A 17081-nucleotide genomic window follows, 5' to 3' on the forward strand; every position below is an offset into this window, starting at 1 on the left:
TATTATGGCAAGAACAGCTCAAATAAGCAAAGAGAAACAACAGTCCATCATTACTTTAAGACATGAAGGTCAATCAATCTGGGAAAATGTCAAGAACTTTGAAAGTTTCAAGTGCAGTCGCAAAAACCAAACTATGATGAAAACTGATGAAACTGGCTCTCGTGAAGACCGCCACAGGAAAGGAAGACCGAGTTACCTCTGCTGTAGAGTTCATTAGAATAACTGCACCTCAGATTGCAGCCTAAATGAACGCTTCAGAGTTCAAGTAACAGACACACCTCAACATCAACTGTTCAGAAGAGATTGGGTGAATCAGGCATTCATGGTAAAATTGCTGAAATTAAACCACTATTAAAGGACACTAAGAAGAAGAGACTTGCTTGGCCCAAGAAACACAAGCAATGGACATTAGACCAGTGGAAATCTGTCCTTTGGTCTGAGGAGTCCAAATTTGCGATTTTTGGTTCCAACCGTCGTGTCTTTGTGAGACGCAGAGTAGGTGAATGTGTGATTCCCACCCTGAAGCATGGAGGAGGTGTGATGGTGTGGGTGTGCTTTGCTGGTGACACTGATTTATTTAGAATTCAAGGCACACATAACCAGCATGGTCACAACATTCTGCAGCCATCCCATCTGGTTTGCACCTAGTGGGATTATCAGTTGTTTTTCAACAGGACAATGACCAAACACACATATGGGCTGTGTAAGGGCTATTTGACCAAGGAGTGATGCATCAGATGACCTGGCCTCCACAATTACCTGACCTCAACCCAATTTAGATGGTTTGGAATGAGTAGGACTGCAGAGGGAAGGAAAAGCAGCCAACAAGTGCTCAGCATATGTGGGAACTCCTTCAAGACGGTTGGAAAAGCATTCTAGGTGAAGCTGGTGGAGAGAATGCCAAGTATGTGCAAAGCTGTCAAAGGTGAAGGGGGGTTACTTTGAAGAATCTCAAATATAAAATATATTTTGATTTAACTTATTTGCTTACTACATGATTCCATGTGTGTTAATTCAGTTTCTTCACTATTCTACATTGTAAAAATAAACCCTTGAATGAGGTGTGTCCAAACTTTTGACTGGTACTGTATATATAGGATTTTGAATTTCACCCAAAATATTACTCATCTCATGTCTTTGAGTGATCTCTTTGGCCATGCAGTGCACCTCACAAAAGTGATTGCTGTCCTAGATATATATGATCAACATGACCCTTTACAGCTACCACTTATACTGAGAGTTTAAAGCAAAACTATTGCTGATGGTGAACCTGAACAATCAAAATCTATTGTAAGCCCCGTTCAGCAGGTATAGCCAGATAAATTGTCTCTGGTAACTTACCTTTGTTTCGGTAAATCAGCATTTTCACAACAGCGCAGATAATAACCGAGCAAATTACTAAAACCTAATATCACACAAGCCATTTTAGCGTTTGAATGCGCTGCGCAGATTGGGGGAAAAAGGAACAGGCCGCCTACCTCGACCAACGCACGAAGCTGGGCACAGTGAGGCCTGTTGACATACTGCCAAATTATCTAAAACGTCAAAGGTGGTTTATGGTGGAGAAATGAACATTAAATGATCTGGCAACAGCTCTGGTGGACATTCCTGCAGTCAGCATTCGAATTGCACACTCCCTTAACTTGAGACATCTGTGGCATTGTGTTGTGTGACAAAACTCAACATTTTAGTGGCCTTTTATTGTTCCCAGAACAACGTGCACTTGTAATAATCATGCTGTTTAATCCGCTACTTATAAACCACTCCTGTCAGGTGGATGGATTATCTTGGCAAAGGAGGAATTCTCACTAACAGGGATGTAAACACATTTGTGCACAAAACTTGAGAGAAATACACTTTCTGTGCATATGGACATTTTATTTCAGCTCATGAAACATTTTGTCAGTGTATTAAAAAAAATCAACAGTGAAGGTAAAATGCCATAAGGACATTATTCTGGAGGTCTGACAGTCAAGTTTCAGCACTTCTCTGCAGGAAGAAAATGACTCCACCGCATCAGTTCTGCTCCACTGATCACATCATCCAACAAGGGTGCCCAATGACTAGTGTCAGATCAATAGTGTATAGAGATTAATGGAGTGCTGCAGTGACTGTTGCCTGTGAACCCAGCCTCCATGTTGTGCTAGCCAGACACACAGGGAGCAGACTGAAGCGTTCGATGGCGGACACAGTCACCAGATTGCCGGGAACAGAGGATCTCTACCACCCATGGAGGACAGCTGGCTCTGGGGTTCAGGACTCCATTGGCGGCCAGAGGATGTGAGGCTAACAGGGCGTCTGAACAGGCCCGGATACCCCTCAGTGATAGAGGGGGAGGGTCACAGGGAAGAGAAGGGCTTACTGGCTCTGTCCCTGCCGGCTGGGGACGCTCAGATGACAGACTTGACCAGCGCCACCATGTGGTCCACCCCACACGCTACATCCACCACATGACCTGGCACAGTCACCTGAAACACATTGAAAACAGTACACCATCAAAATATTACCATAAGATGCAGTTATGTAGCATTAAAACATATATGGACTAGATATGCATCCTTTAAAAAATATGCTAAAAAAGGTCTGATTCACTCCAAAATCAAAGTGGCCTAATATCCAGGTGAGTCCACCTCCCATACCATCTGTTGGGTAGATCCAGCTAGATGCCTCAATCCCAAATGAATGATAAAGATGGGTACCATCTGAGTTTATGATATTAGACAGTGCCCATCTTTTCCATTTGAATGAGATTCAGGCATATGAGTCTCATATGGGTCTATGCAACATCATTTAATGTCTGAAAACATTGGACAAACGTTGTTGTAAGCTTAGCGGAGTTGCCAATAAACGGACGCATCCAGTTTTCAGGGATACATGTCAATCAAACTAGCCTCCTTTTCCACTGAAAACCAAATGTGGGAACTCCGCTCAGGCGTTTTCTTTTACGCCTGCTACGTTGATACGCCTGTCAATGTTGTAGTGGACTATCACTAAGTCATTTGAATAAATCACAAAATGTATAATATATAATAATACAGTAAATAAAATGTGATTTGAGACTAATGTTAGTGTAAGTGACAAGAATTTGCACTGAATGTATTTTGAGGCAAAAGTTATTTACTAATCAGCAAAAAAATTGATAAGTAATCTGTCTTGTCTCACCCGCCATGGGAAGTACTGGTCCTCTTTCTTTCCAATACCAAGACAACCTCTCACATTCTTCCCCCAAACAAAGAGCTCGCCACGATCTGGAACAGCAAGCAATAGGTAGATATTCTACATATTTCATATTATTATTTTATCCAATGGCTTGAAAAAGGAATGGGTTAATAAAATGCTAACAATATGTAAATATGAATGCTTCCATGTACTTGTATCATCCACTGAATGGTAGAACACCACATTACTAGTTCTTGGGTAAGTCCTACTTCCCGCATGCCAACGTATTCATCTTAAACTGTGACATTGTGAGTTTGTGACTCTAAAGATGTTTTTTTTTGTCCAACATAACAACATCATTCCACATACTGAAAATCGCGACTTAACCCACCTGTGACAGCAGCAAAATGGTTCAGTCCACAGTGGATGCGGCTCACGGTCACCGCAGGGTTAAACTCTGAGCGGCCGAACAGTGTAGGAGGGACCAGCTCAGGGGTTTGGGATTCAGAGAGATTAGGGCCCTTTCCAAGAATGCCGTAGCCCCATACAAACACCTCCCCTCTCTCTGTAAAGACAAACACGCCTTTACTGACACACTACATATTATTTATTGAAAGGATATGATAAACAAGTCTATTGAATGGGGAGCTATGCTATACAGTCCAGCAATGTTAGTTTTGTTTTAATGGTGGTGGTTCATGTGATCTATTATTTTACTGCCAAGGTCCATTTTGACAGACACCCTCCTCAATATTCACAAATCTGAAAGGACTCAATCATTTTTAGCAATATGGTGATGCCTAACCTTCCTATAGTGTAATTGGAGCTTCCACCATATTGCTTTCACAATCTCAGATTGGTAAATATCCCAGTTAGCAACGAGCACTCGGCAGGCACGCGGCCTCCCAATGTGATCCTGGTGGCACGCCCACTTTTAGATGCAAATCAACCCGCTAGAGATGGAAGAGGTAGGAACAATGGAAGTGGCCATAGGCCGAAATGGAACAGGGCCCCGGTACTCACCGTTCAGAATGGCCACCTGTGTGCCTCCACAGGCCACCTGGGTCACTTTGCCCACCCCTTCAAAAGGAAGGAGTCGAGGGGAGTTAATCTGAGGAGAGGGAGAACATAAAGTCAGTAGCTGGACAAAAGGTCACGCATTGAAATAGAAAAAGAACACATAGTGGTACCTATAGTTTAACCTGGTAGAACCAGCCTGAACGCTACATTCACCTTTCTATTTCACAATTCAGTCTAGCATTCCTGCTCATTGAAACTATTTGAGCGGTATTATTCAAAACCATCTTCAGCAATTGGATTCCCTTCAACCAATCAGAGGATGGCTTAATTCAAAGCACAGCCATTTTATCTTATTTGCAAACACCCATCTATTGGAGAAATTCCAGACTGATACATGAAGTGAAATACAACAGTCAATGCAGCTGGTTCTACCAGGCTAACATATACTGTAGTATAGCCTTGTGAGAAGCAAGAGTCACAAAGTTTGGCAAACTTGATTTGAGATTGTGATGGGCACTACGTTGGCTCCTCACCTGGGTGGCCTCAGTGACCGAGGAGAGTTGGAGGTACTCAGAGTTGCCCCAGCCATAGAGCTGGCCGTCCTGGGACACGGCCATGCTGCAGTCTCCGTAGGTGGTCACCTGCTGCACTCTCACACCAGCCAGGTCCCCTCCTACAGCCACCGGCCTGGCACACATGTTGTGGTGGCCCAGACCTGAAATGTTTTGTTGTTGCGGTCTTTAGAAAACAGTTGAGTATGTGGGAGACTATGCATGTGTGTAACTATGCATGTGTCTTAATGAAAATGATGCTCTTACTTTATGAACTAAGAGACTTGGGCCCGTGTCCACAAAGCTTCTCAGAAAAGGTCCTAGGAATCCTGTTTTAAACTTCCAGCTCAGAGTAGGTTTTAGGATGATTTTAAGACACTGCTCAGACAAACGGAGTTTCTCAGTTGGTAATTAGAACAGTTTGAGGTACCGCAAAATAAAAATGGTGATGACGCTCATTGACATTGTTGTAAATGATGGGGGATAACCAATCCCGACGAGGCATCGCCAGCTGTAAACTTATTCCATATTCCATACTCTATGCAATGCTAAAACTTTTTATATCATTTTAACCTGACACAATCACTTTGCCTACTCTTAATTCTTTCCTAATATGTTGGCATATAACCTTTTTTTAACCAATTCCATAAAAAATGTATTGTTCATTATGTCAACACACTCATCACTCCCATTTAATAACTATCTCTTTGGCACAGCAGGCATGAAGTCCCTTGCCAATGCTTCATAAAACGGTTGAAAGGTCTATAATTTTCCTCAAACACAATCCAAGTTAACATGAAGCCCTTGATGCCTTCAAACTGCCCAATTTACAGCCAAACCCAATTTAGGATATATTTTTTTAACAATATGATATTGCCCTCTGAAGGGATAACTTGAAATAACACACATGTTAATTAAATAATAAAAAAGTAATTATTTGTTAGCCTAGTGCAGGGTTACTCAAGCACTATTTGAGAAGGTCCGGTCACACAAATTTCCTAGGTGGCAAAGGTCCAGATTGATATTGTCATTTATTGGTGTAGTAACAAACCCCATCTTGCAACCCCAAACTGTTCACACCCCTCTTGTTGGAGGTGAGAAAATGTTGCAGTTTTAAAGCCAATTTCCCACAATTCTACCCATTTTGCATGGGATAGAGAAATGTTTTGCTGTTTTAAAGCTAATTTCCTGCAATTCTACACAGTTGTTTTTATATGATACCAGGGATCGAAGCCCGACAGGGTTCCCAAAACAAACCCAAAAAATGTTAAATAAATTGGTAGTTGGGACCCGCGGTCCATATTGACCTGGGTACGGATCCAGTATTTTGGCATATGACGTACAACAGGCCTCGTGAAATAATTGTCAAAAGTGCAAGAGATACTGTTTTATGTAGGTAGATTGGAGTATGTTGATGTAATCAATTCAGAAACAAACGCCAAAGCAATTGCATGTGGCTCAGGAACCACTGACTTACTGACCTTTTCTATTATCAAGACACCTGCCGGTAACTCTTAACTGGTTAGGACAGCTCATGAAGTGTCCTAAATATCTGGACTCTTATGACTACAGAGGCTTCATGAATTTATTTTATTTTTAGGAGTAAAATGGCTCTATCCTTGGCGCTTACAACCAATTTTCTACTCAGGTACTTTGTGGATAAAAATGTGTAAAGCTCACACAGCAGGAGTGAAACACTATATTTGCACAAGGTCATTAATTGGTTAAGTACATTTTTGTAATTCTGCATAAAAATAAACTGATATATTGGAGAGAAATGTACAGAAGAAGGTGGAGACACTGATAAACCATAGAGACTCAGTTTATCTTAATAGGAACCCCTTGGCATTATCCCAGCGTGTATGTGTGTGTGTGTGTGTGTGTGTGTGTGGGGGGGGGGGGGGGGGGGGGGGGGGGGGGGGGGGCTTCTAACCTGTCTGTCCGTCTGCCCCCCAGCCACAGGCATAAACCTTGCCCGTCTCAGTCAGGAACAGACTGTGGTCCTGCCCACACACAACCTACAGGAAAACATGGCATCCACAGTGTTCAGTCACATATAACATCTGCACACAACATATATTCACTCTGGGTTGCAGTTTCCCTATTCCGCAAACATATTTTCACTCTGGGGTGCAGTTTCCCCTATGTTCAGATGTAGGATCAGCTTTCCCTCCCCCCATCCTATTATTTGTTTATTTAGCCTTTATCTACCAAGGTGAGTCATGTAGAACACATTTTCCTTTACAATAATGACCAAGGTGGAGCAATAATGGCTGAGGTGTCTTTCTGTCCCCATTACACAGAACACACCTGAGTCACTGGGCTGTCAAAGCCTTCCATCTTGTGAATGATGTGACTGGCACTGCAACGGAGATAGATGATATATATTACATAGACAGATAGTCAGACCTTTGAAATGTAGTCACATTTTGCTGGCTTAAAATGTAACATAAAAAGGGATTGTTTTCCTCAAGATCTACACAACCTACTCCACATTTTCAAAGTGAAAGAAAATTATTAGAACATTTTTCAAATTAAGAACAAAAGAAAAACCCCACTGAAATATCATAATTGGATAAGTCTCAACCCCAGAGTTAATACCGGTGGAAGATCCTTTGGCCGCCATTACAGCTGTGAATCATTTTCATTAAGATTTTCTACCAACTTCGCACAACTCTTAGGGCAACATACACAGTTGAAGTCAGAAGTTTGCATACACCTTAGCCAAATACATTTAAACTCAGTTTTTCACAATTCCTGACATTTAATCCTAGTAAAAATTCCCTGTCTTAGGTCAGTTAGGATCACCACATTATTTTAAGAATGTGAAATGTCAGAATAATAGTAGAGAGAATGATTTATTTCAGTTTTTATTTATTTCATCACTTTCCCAGTGGGTCAGAAGTTAACATACACTCAATTAGTATTTGGTAGCATTGCCTTTAAATTCTTTAACTTGTGTCAAACGTTTATGATAGCCTTCCTCAAGCTTCCCTCAATACGTTAGGAGGAATGGGCCAAAATTCACCCGACAGAGCTGGTGTAACTGAGTCAGGTTGGTTGGCTCCTAGCACGCACACACTTTTTCACTTCTGCCCACAAATTTTCTATAGGATTTAGGTCAGGGCTTTGTGATGGCCACTCCAATACCTTGACTTTGTTGTCCTTAAGCCATTTTCCCACAACTTTGGAAGTATGCTTGGGGTCATTGTCCATTTGGAAGACCCATTTGCGACAAAGCTTTAACTTCCTGAGGTCTTGAGATGTTGCTTCAATATATCCATATAATTTTCCCTCATGATGTCATCTATTTTGTGAAGTGCACCAGTCCCCCCTGCAGAAAAGCACCCGCACAACATGATGCTGCCGCCCCCGTGCATCACGGTTGGGATGGTGTTCTTTGGCATGCAAGCCTTCCCCGTTTTCCTCCAAACATAACGCTGGTCATTATGGCCAAACAGTTCTGTTTTTGTTTCATCAGACCAGAGGACATTTGTCCAAAAAGTACAATCTTTGTCCCCATGTGCAGTTGCAAACCGTAGTCTGGCTTTTTTTTTTTTTAATGGCTGTTTTGGAGCAGTGGCTTCTTCCTTGCTGAGCGGCCTTTCAGGTAATGTCGACATAGGGCTCGTTTTACTGTGGATATAGATACTTTTGTACCCGTTTCCTCCAGCATCTTCACAAGGTCCTTTGCTGTTGTTCTGGGATTGATTTGCACTTTTGCACCAAAGTACGTTCATCTCTAGGAGACAGAATGCGTCTCCTTCCTGAGCGGTATGACGGCTGCTTAGTCCCATGGTGTTTATACTGGCATACTATTGTTTGTACAGATGAACGTGGTACCTTCAGGCATTTGGAAATTGCTCCCAAGGATGAACTAGACCAGAAAAAAAACATTTTTTTTCCTGAGGTCTTGGCTGATTTCTTTTGATTTTCCCATGATGTCAAGCAATGAGGCACTGAGTTTGAAGGTAGACCTTGAAATACATCCACAGGTACACCTCCAGTTAGCCTATCAGAAGCTTCTAAAGCCATGACATCATTTTCTGGAATTTTCCAAGCTGTTTAAAGGCACAGTCAACTTAGTGTATGTAAACTTCTGACCCACTGGAATTGTGATACAGGGAATTCTAAGTGAAATAATCTGTCTGTCAACAATTTTACAACAAAAGTACTTGTGTCATGCACAAAGTAGATGTCCTAACCACCTTACCAAAACTATAGTTTGTTAACAAGAAATTTGTGGAGTGGTTGAAAAACAAGTTTTAATGACTCCAACCTAAGTGTATGTTAACTTCCCACTTCAACTGTATCCATCGTTTTTGTCAAAATTGCTCAGGCTCGGTAAATTTGGCTAGGGATCAATAATGGACAGCAATATTTAAACCTCGTCTCAGATGTTCTAAGTAGATTTAAGCCAGGACTGAGACTAGACCACTCAATGAACACCCAACATCTCTTGAAAAGCCATTCTGATGTGTCTGTTGCATAAAACATTGTGTAACTGTCCCGCAGAAAAATAAAATCCTATCCTAGGATTAGGTTTTCAGAAGGCTGAGGTGGGGTTTCCTCTAACTTTTTACCTAGGGTTTGCTCCTTTCATATTTATTTTGATCCTAACAAACTCCCCAGTCCCTGCCGGTGACAAGCATACCCATACCATGATGCTGCCACCACAATACTTGAAAATTACAAACATTGCATTCACTCCATAGTACTAGCCTGTATGACAAAGTGAAAAGAAAGAAGCCTGTGTTTTAAAAAATGACAAATTATCCTTTCTATTTGTAAGAAAGTTGTTAAGTAATACCGCAAGACAAATAAATGTACTTTTAGGCCCAAATTTTAAACTACAGGGTTGGGTGAATTCCAAAACAACACAGAGTGAAACCCTCTGTATTTTCAAATATTTTGGAGACAGCATCATGTTATGGGTATGTTTGTCATCAGCAGGGACTGGGGGGGGGGAGAAGTCATCAATCAATTACTCAAGGAGCCCCGTCTGTCCAGAAAAGGTCCCCTCTGCCCACTCCCTGTCAGCCTCTCCTCTGCTCACTCTTAGTAGGCCTCTAAAGACCGGGGACCATATGTATCAGAGTAGGCATGCTGATCTAGAATCAGCTCCCCCCCAGTCCCTATAATCTTAATCATTGTGATCAAAAGGTTAAACTGATCCTAAATCAGCACTGTAACTCTGATACATATGACCCCTGAACACACATTTATAATAGGATTGTTGTTCAACCTGAGCACTTAGGCAGTCATTGGACAGAAAAGCACAATCAAATTCCTGGAGAGTGAATACATTTCCAGCCTGCATTGATTTGACACTATGAGTCATCACTAGTATGACTCAACATACACCCGGTCGTGTTGCATGACAACGGCAGAGGTAGACTTTTCTTTGCATTTTGAGCATGGTTTCAGCCCGATCAACTGCGTCAGTAATAAGGTAATATGTTGAGAAAACAATTCATAGCGGTGTGTGTGGTGTCATACCTGTAGACTTCATCTTCAACCATCTTCCTCCCACACTGGCCATAGGCATTGTTTCCCAGACTGAACACTTTGAAAGAGAGAATGAGGGAAAGGAGAGAGACACACACAAAACATGTGGGAGGATGATCCAGGGGTATGATTAGATTAACAACATTGTTAACAATGTGGAAAATGGAGCTGTGTATGTAAAACGAACAGTAACACTTTATTTTGAAGTACAAAAATTACCAGGTATTTCCTTATTAAGTACATTGTACAAATGTAATTAACACAGTATTAAACTATAAATTACATGTTTGTTTATTTGGGATTAAATAAAACGAGAATAACCGGTCACCAATTGTTATATTCTTTTAGGCAAGTACCTCAAAGTACAGATTGTTACCACATCACTTCCTAGTAAATTCCAGGGAAATACCAGCGGAAAGAGTACCGTATAATAAAGTGCCGTCAAATGAACAATCGTTTCGCAACTATGACGCCCTCTTCGACGAGCATCAGCTCAAATGTATTTCTGCAAAGTGCAGATGCAAAGGTCCGGATTCAAATTACACATCTACTAAAAATAGTAGGAAGGATTAACATCAATATTTTCAACATGTAAGGGACCACATACTGATATCTTAACCCTACGGAGTTGACCTGCTCAGTTATGGGAGTGCCCTGGCTTGCTTCCATGTGTAGTATTTCTATTTATTATGGATCCCCATTAGCTGCTGCCTGGGGTCCAGCAGAATTAAGGCAGTTAAACAATTTGAAAAACACTGCAATACATTCACTACAGAATTCACACTAAGTGTGTGTGCCCTCAGGCTCATATTTCTCAACCACATATCTACAACACAAAATCCATGTGTGTGTATAGTGCGTATGTTATCATATGTTATGTGTATGTGCCTATGTTTGTGTTACTTCACAGTCCCCGCTGTTCCATAAGGTGTATTTTTACCTGCTTTTTAAATCTGAGTCTACTGCTTGCATCAGTTACCGGATGTGGAATAGAGTTCCATGTAGAAGGTTAAGGGCTTGTTCATGGGCACAACGGTAGGGGAATGTCTTTAGGATGTGAACCCATCAGCCCTCTAATTCCCAGATCAATTCCCCCCCTATTTTCCCTAGTTTGTGTGTGACATTTTCCTCAAAGCACACACAGTGAGCAAAATTGCCCTAAACAGACAGGAAGGCATATTATCAAAGGTAAAAATTATCTCAGAATCTTGAGCTAGCTATTTTACTTGATTTCCATTGCATTTCCTTACAAGTATGTGAATGTCTGTCACGAGAGCTTATCCAAGACAGGTTTCACACTTTCATGCTCTTAATTAGACTTAAATAAAAGTCCCCTTCTCAGGGATATCATAAAAGGAAGGTGTAACACAAATCACATTGCTCACACATTGCTCACAAATCACAGCTCAGTGTCGTTTTACGTGAGAACAAAACGTCACCCTCTGTGTTGCCTCTTACCTCCCTCTGAGTCGGTGAGCACCAGGGAGTGGGCACGGCCACATGCCACCTGCACCACCCTGGTCTGCTGGGGCCTGGCCAGGGGGAGAGGCACCGGAGAGGGCTCCAGCACATAGTCATAGCTCTTATCTAGAGAGGGAACACTAGGTGATTATAAACATCACTGGGATGGTCTGACACTAGCCCGGTCGCAGATCTGTTTGTGCTCTTGCAAACTCCATTGCTGTCTTTGTCAAGCCTTGGCAACAGAGCAGAAACAGACTGGCACCCAGACTAGTCTGGCACATGCTCGATCACAGGCATCAGCTCAGGGCAGGCGCTGCACAAATTCATCTGAATATTGGACGGCTAAAGCAGTTGATGGGAATATAAAATCCCATTTCATATACACTAAAGATTGGTGAAAGTGTGCAGCAGTTGTTGAAAACACACATCCACCATCGAGCAAATTATGCACATCCTCCAATCTTTCTCGGTTGACAAGCTGGTGCACTTTTATGGCTGAATAGGTTAAAGCTGTAATCCTTAATGTGAAAAACAACAAACTGCAGCCCCAGCCACTTGGTTTGTTATAAAGCAGAGGGATGGACATTGTTAACAAGCAATTGAGTTAAACAATCTTGTTGGGAAAGGCAGTTGTACTCAACTCATTAGTTAAGTTATATTCTTCATCAATCAATTGGTCATTAATTGAAAGTGCAAGATCCCAGATCGTGTGTATAAAAAAAGAAAGGAGAGAGTGCTCGTCATGGAGGATGGGGGAGCGATAGAATGAATGAGTGTCTTACAGCGGTCTTGTTGGGTGCGTTGGAAGCCCAGCTGTGAGTCTCTGTTGAGGCCCATGCCCCACACCTTGGTGAGGTCCTTGGTGGAAGAGGAGAGGAGGGTAAAGCCGTACCCACAGGCTGCAGAGGAGATCTGAGGAGAGAGACCAGCTCGGGAGTCAGTCACTCACTGTCAAGTACAGCACTTGTGTATTCAACAGGTCGCATATCATTTTAAAACGGCATGCATGGCAAGTATGCGTACCTAAAAAGCATGAGCTGGCGCACACCCAGAATAATAGTTTGTGTGGAGGTGCTGACTAACGGCAAATAAACTATAAAAATAAAGAGAGTCACACACTCCATGAATAATCTCCCAGCAATTTAATGGGTATTTACCAACATTTCGGCATCACTGTACCTTCCTCAGGGTCTGCGGACCTGCCATGGATACAGTTGCATTTCACAGTGAGCGAAGACATATGAGGCCAAAACTAAGTGCTGTCAAGTAGTATTGGGTAGGCAGTGGTCAGGTCACCAACCCTGGTCCTTGAGACCTGGGAGTGCAAGGCATTTGCTCCAGCCCAGTACTTACACACTTAATTTAGCTAATCAACTGCTCATCAAATCAAATGTTATTTGTCACATGCACCAAATACAACCTTACCGTGAAATGCTTTCTTACAAGCCCTTAACCAACAATACAGTTCAATAAATAGAGTAAAGAAAATATTGACTAAATAAAATAAAGTAAAAAAAATAAAAAAAATAAAAAAGTAACACAATAAAAGAAGAATAACGAGGCTATGTACAGGGAGGGGTACCGGTTAGTCGAGGTCATTTGTACATGAACTGTAGGTAAGGGTAAAGTGACTATGCATAGATAATAAACAGCGAGTAGCAGCAGTGTAAAAACTGTGGTTTGGGGGGGGGGGGGGTGGGGGGTGTCAATGTAACTAGTCTGGGTGGCCATTTGATTAATTGTTCAGCAGTCAAAAAGACCTTGATTAGCGGAAATCGGTCTTGTCTTCAGTAGACACCAAACAAGAGAATAACGCTATGAAACAGAAGTAGCCAACTACCTTGTCTGAACTTGTCCAATAAGAACCCATATTTTCGTTTTCAGTTGCATAGCGTCATGCCCCAGCCCTACCAAACAAACACGGCCTAGCTGTAGACCAACTGGCATTGAACAAAAAGAGTTGTCATAAATTGTATAGAAACATGTATAGTGTGTCAGTTAAGTGTTTCTGTGGTTAAACAGACATTACCTGCTGCTCTGTCTCCAGACGGTAAGGAGTGAGCTGGTATTTCCTAGGCTTTTTTCTGCCACTGTCTGGAACCACAAAGCTGGGGATGCCCAGGGCTCCAGTGTAGCTAAACCCCCATACAAACACCTTGTGGTTGGGCTTTCTCTGCTTCCCAACATACTGAAACACTGGACCCTCATCCTTTTGCTCCCGAGACCTGCGGTCACTGATGTGGGTCGCATATCCCCGAGCTCCGAGTGCTAACCTGTGTTGGGTACACAATCGAAGGTACGCCAATGACATCTCCACCCCTGAGAAATCATGAAACAGAAAACATCATGAGCTAGATATTAGGTTGTCATTGGCAGTTTGACAGAGAGGACTGAAAGAGGCTTGGTTAGAGTCAGTCAGAGTTGTGTAACGTCCTTTATCTAGTCACACATCATCACATAAAAGTGTCACTTTAGCTAGCTATCGATAAGCTCTCAAATCCCTACATACAGAGAAGGGTTTTTCAGCAGTTGCCAACTATTTTTCAAGGAAAGTACAGTAGCTGGTTGCTTCATTTGTCGCTAGTAGTCTCTAAATGACTTAATAGTGACATACTGCTAATTTGTACATGCACATTAAGAAATAATATTTGTGTTTTTGCATATGCCACAGATAGAACAATGAGACAGATATTTCACTGAAAGTATAAATGTGAAGCATTTATGATAGTGAAAGGAAGCCCAGTGGCCGGCAGTGGAAGAAGGAAGGAGATGGATTTTGACCAACATTCTGCAAATTTTGTAATCAATGGAACATTTGATCTCAATAGAGTTCTGGTACCAAAACTGCAATCTGTTACGAACAGAGTGGACAAAGTGTTGTAGACTTCACCCTTTGCCAAAGTTTTAAAAAACTGAGCTATTGCACATGCACACCTCAGAGTAGGCGTTCCCTAACGGAAATATGCAAATACACGTTAGAACGCACCAATAGGATCTTGCTAGCTCGTACTTGGCTCTGCCCACTTTACTTGTTCTGCCTACTATGACTAATTTGTTCCCATTGGAAACGACAGGATGTGGTATATTTTAGATACAAAACTCTTTGCTTATGCTCTCCCTCAGTCTCTCAATCAATGAGAAATTATCCAAAGCAAAACGTAAAATAATGTTTGAAGGAGAACAAAAAGGAACAGATTAAATATTTAAAAGGCACAGAAAAACGCAGTAAAGTACATAATATTTTCTAAAAATGTACGTTTTTACCGATTTAATACATTCACTTCAGGCGCTGCAGCAGCAGGGAGAGGAGGCTAGAGCAGAAAGGCGGCGGGGAGAGGGCGCAAGTGATGGGTGCACACATGCAGCAGCCTGCCGGCCGAGCGGGAGCAGTCAGCCAAGCAGAACAGCTGTGCGCAGCCATGCAGGAACACAAAAACAGGGAAGTCGCTAAGCAACACTTTTTTTCAGTGGTTACATTTTTCCCACATTTGGCTCCATGTGAAATACAATTCCAATGCTGTGTTTTAACGTTTAGAAAAAGGCAATCGCTTTCAAACCAAGTTTCTAAACATGTGCTTTCATATCAGCAAGAAATCATATTTCAAATGAAAATCTACACTTACTGTTTGCTCAGATCCACCAGCAGTGTGTGCCTCCAGTTGATGAACTAGTTAACGTTACACTTCTCCCCCAGTTATGCTTACAGGTGTTCCGCAAGCGATGTGTGTTACTGTTGAGAGCAAGCGTCGGGGCTCATAACAAAATATCCCCGTTCAGAAGATACTATCTTCAATCGGCGCTAAAGCAGTTAGTGTCTATGAATGGGGTAGCTACTTATGGGAATGGTCTTACCTGTTATGGTTATGTGTAATATTCACGAAACGAGCTTCAATGTGACACCCACATTCTGATTTCATCTTCGTAATATTCATAGCTACATTATTTTGGGTGGCATAGGTTATGGTTTTATTCAATGCAATTTATTCTGACAGGCGTGTACCGCAGAGGCAACCATGAGTCATCTCTAACTGCACTTTCAACTTTGACCCGGTTCAAAAAAGAAACAACTGGGCCAAATCCCTAACAAAGCAGGTGACAGTACGCCACCTGCAGGGCTGGAGTGTAAATTCTGAATCCCAGTTTAATACCTGAGCAACTTTAAATGTTTTATGAATCATCAAGGCTGTCTCACACCCATTCGCAATAATACGTTTTTTGGGGGATCCTCCATTTCGCATGATTTGAATTTATTTGGTAGTTGCTAAATTATATGGTTGTGCTTACTGTAGCTAAAGTTGCTAATTAGCTAAGGATCTAAAGTTGTTCCCAACTTAAAAAAAAAATGTAACCTTCATTTAACTAGGCAAGTCAGTTAAGAACAAATTCTTATTTACAATGACGGCCTACCCCGGGCAAACCCTCCCTAACCCGGACGATGCTGGGCCAATTGTGCGCCGCCTTATGGGACTCCCTATCACAATACAGACTAGTATCAAACCCGGGTCTGTAGTGATGCCTCTAGCGCTGCGATGCAGTGCCTTAGACCGCTGCGCCACTCACAACATGCAACCTTTAGGTTGCTAGTCGTTTGCATCATAGGTTAGAGTTGGCATAAGGGTTCGACATGCAAGAATTTCAAAGATTTTACTGAGTTACAATTCATATAAGGAAATCAGTCAATTTAAATAAATTCATTAGGAACCACTTGGGAGCCAGGCCCAGCCAATCAGAAGGAATTTTTCCCCACAAAAGGGCTTTATTACAGACAGAAATACCCTTTAGTTTTATCAGCTGTCCGGGTGGCTGGTCTCAGACGATCCCGCAGGTGAAGAAGCAGGAAGTGGAGATCTAGGGCTGGTTACGTAGTCTGTGATTGTGAGGCCGGTTGGACGTACTGACAAATTCTCATAAACATTGAAGGCGGCTTATGGTAGAGAAATTAACATTACATTCTTTGGCAACAGCTCCGGTGGACATTCCTGCAGTCAGCATGCCAATTGCACACTCCTTTAAAATTTGAGACATCTGGGCCTCCCGAATGGCGTAGGCACTTCATGGCAATGCTTGAGGCATCACTACAGACCCGGGTTCGATCCCAGGCTGTGTCACAACCAGTCGTTGGCCCCATGTTGTCCGGGATAGGGCGGGTGTTAAGAAGCGCGGTTAGGCGGGTTATGTTTTGGAGGACGCATGACTCGACCATAGCCTCTCCCGAGCCAGTGGTGGAGTTGCAGCAATGAGACAAGATCGCAATTGAATATCCCACCCCCAAAAAATTGAGACATCTGGGGCATTGTGTTGTGACAAAACTGCACACTTTAGATTGTCCTTTTATTGTCCCCAGTACAAAGGTGCACCTGTGTAATGATCATGCTGTTT

General features: G+C 42.3%; 1 protein-coding gene across 5 annotated transcripts; it reads right to left on the minus strand.

The window, feature by feature from the left end:
- Nucleotides 1-1857: 1857 nt before the first annotated feature.
- Nucleotides 1858-15761, minus strand: rcc1l (RCC1 like). Of its 5 annotated transcripts, XM_036989836.1 has the most exons (14): nucleotides 15555-15752; nucleotides 15326-15432; nucleotides 14967-15109; nucleotides 13732-14021; nucleotides 12485-12614; nucleotides 11697-11825; nucleotides 10230-10296; nucleotides 7041-7092; nucleotides 6664-6748; nucleotides 4713-4894; nucleotides 4183-4270; nucleotides 3551-3724; nucleotides 3163-3248; nucleotides 1858-2468 (listed from the first exon to the last, which is right to left on the minus strand). In XM_036989836.1, the coding sequence occupies exons 4-14, from the start codon at nucleotides 14011-14013 to the stop codon at nucleotides 2391-2393; spliced, it is 1353 nt and encodes a 450-aa protein (XP_036845731.1). In that variant the 5' UTR covers nucleotides 14014-14021; nucleotides 14967-15109; nucleotides 15326-15432; nucleotides 15555-15752; the 3' UTR covers nucleotides 1858-2390. The 5 variants fall into 5 exon arrangements, with proteins under 5 accessions (XP_036845731.1, XP_021473333.1, XP_021473332.1 ...); XM_021617658.2 differs by lacking the exon at nucleotides 15326-15432; XM_021617657.2 differs by lacking the exon at nucleotides 14967-15109.
- Between the last annotated feature and the right edge of the window lie 1320 nt (nucleotides 15762-17081).

This window comes from Oncorhynchus mykiss, chromosome 10 (genome assembly GCF_013265735.2).
Source record: "Oncorhynchus mykiss isolate Arlee chromosome 10, USDA_OmykA_1.1, whole genome shotgun sequence".
Taxonomy (NCBI): domain Eukaryota; kingdom Metazoa; phylum Chordata; class Actinopteri; order Salmoniformes; family Salmonidae; genus Oncorhynchus; species Oncorhynchus mykiss.

Excerpts from the sequence above, each read along its gene's own strand:
- rcc1l (XM_021617656.2), bottom strand. The coding sequence starts at position 14,013 with ATGTCATTGGCGTACCTTCGATTGTGTACCCAACACAGGTTAGCACTC. Across the intron at positions 3,249-3,550 it reads CCATTTTGCTGCTGTCACAG|ATCGTGGCGAGCTCTTTGTT; the intron begins GTGGGTTAAGTC and ends TTGCTGTTCCAG. Across the intron at positions 2,469-3,162 it reads ACCAGTACTTCCCATGGCGG|GTGACTGTGCCAGGTCATGT; the intron begins GTGAGACAAGAC and ends AATGTGTTTCAG.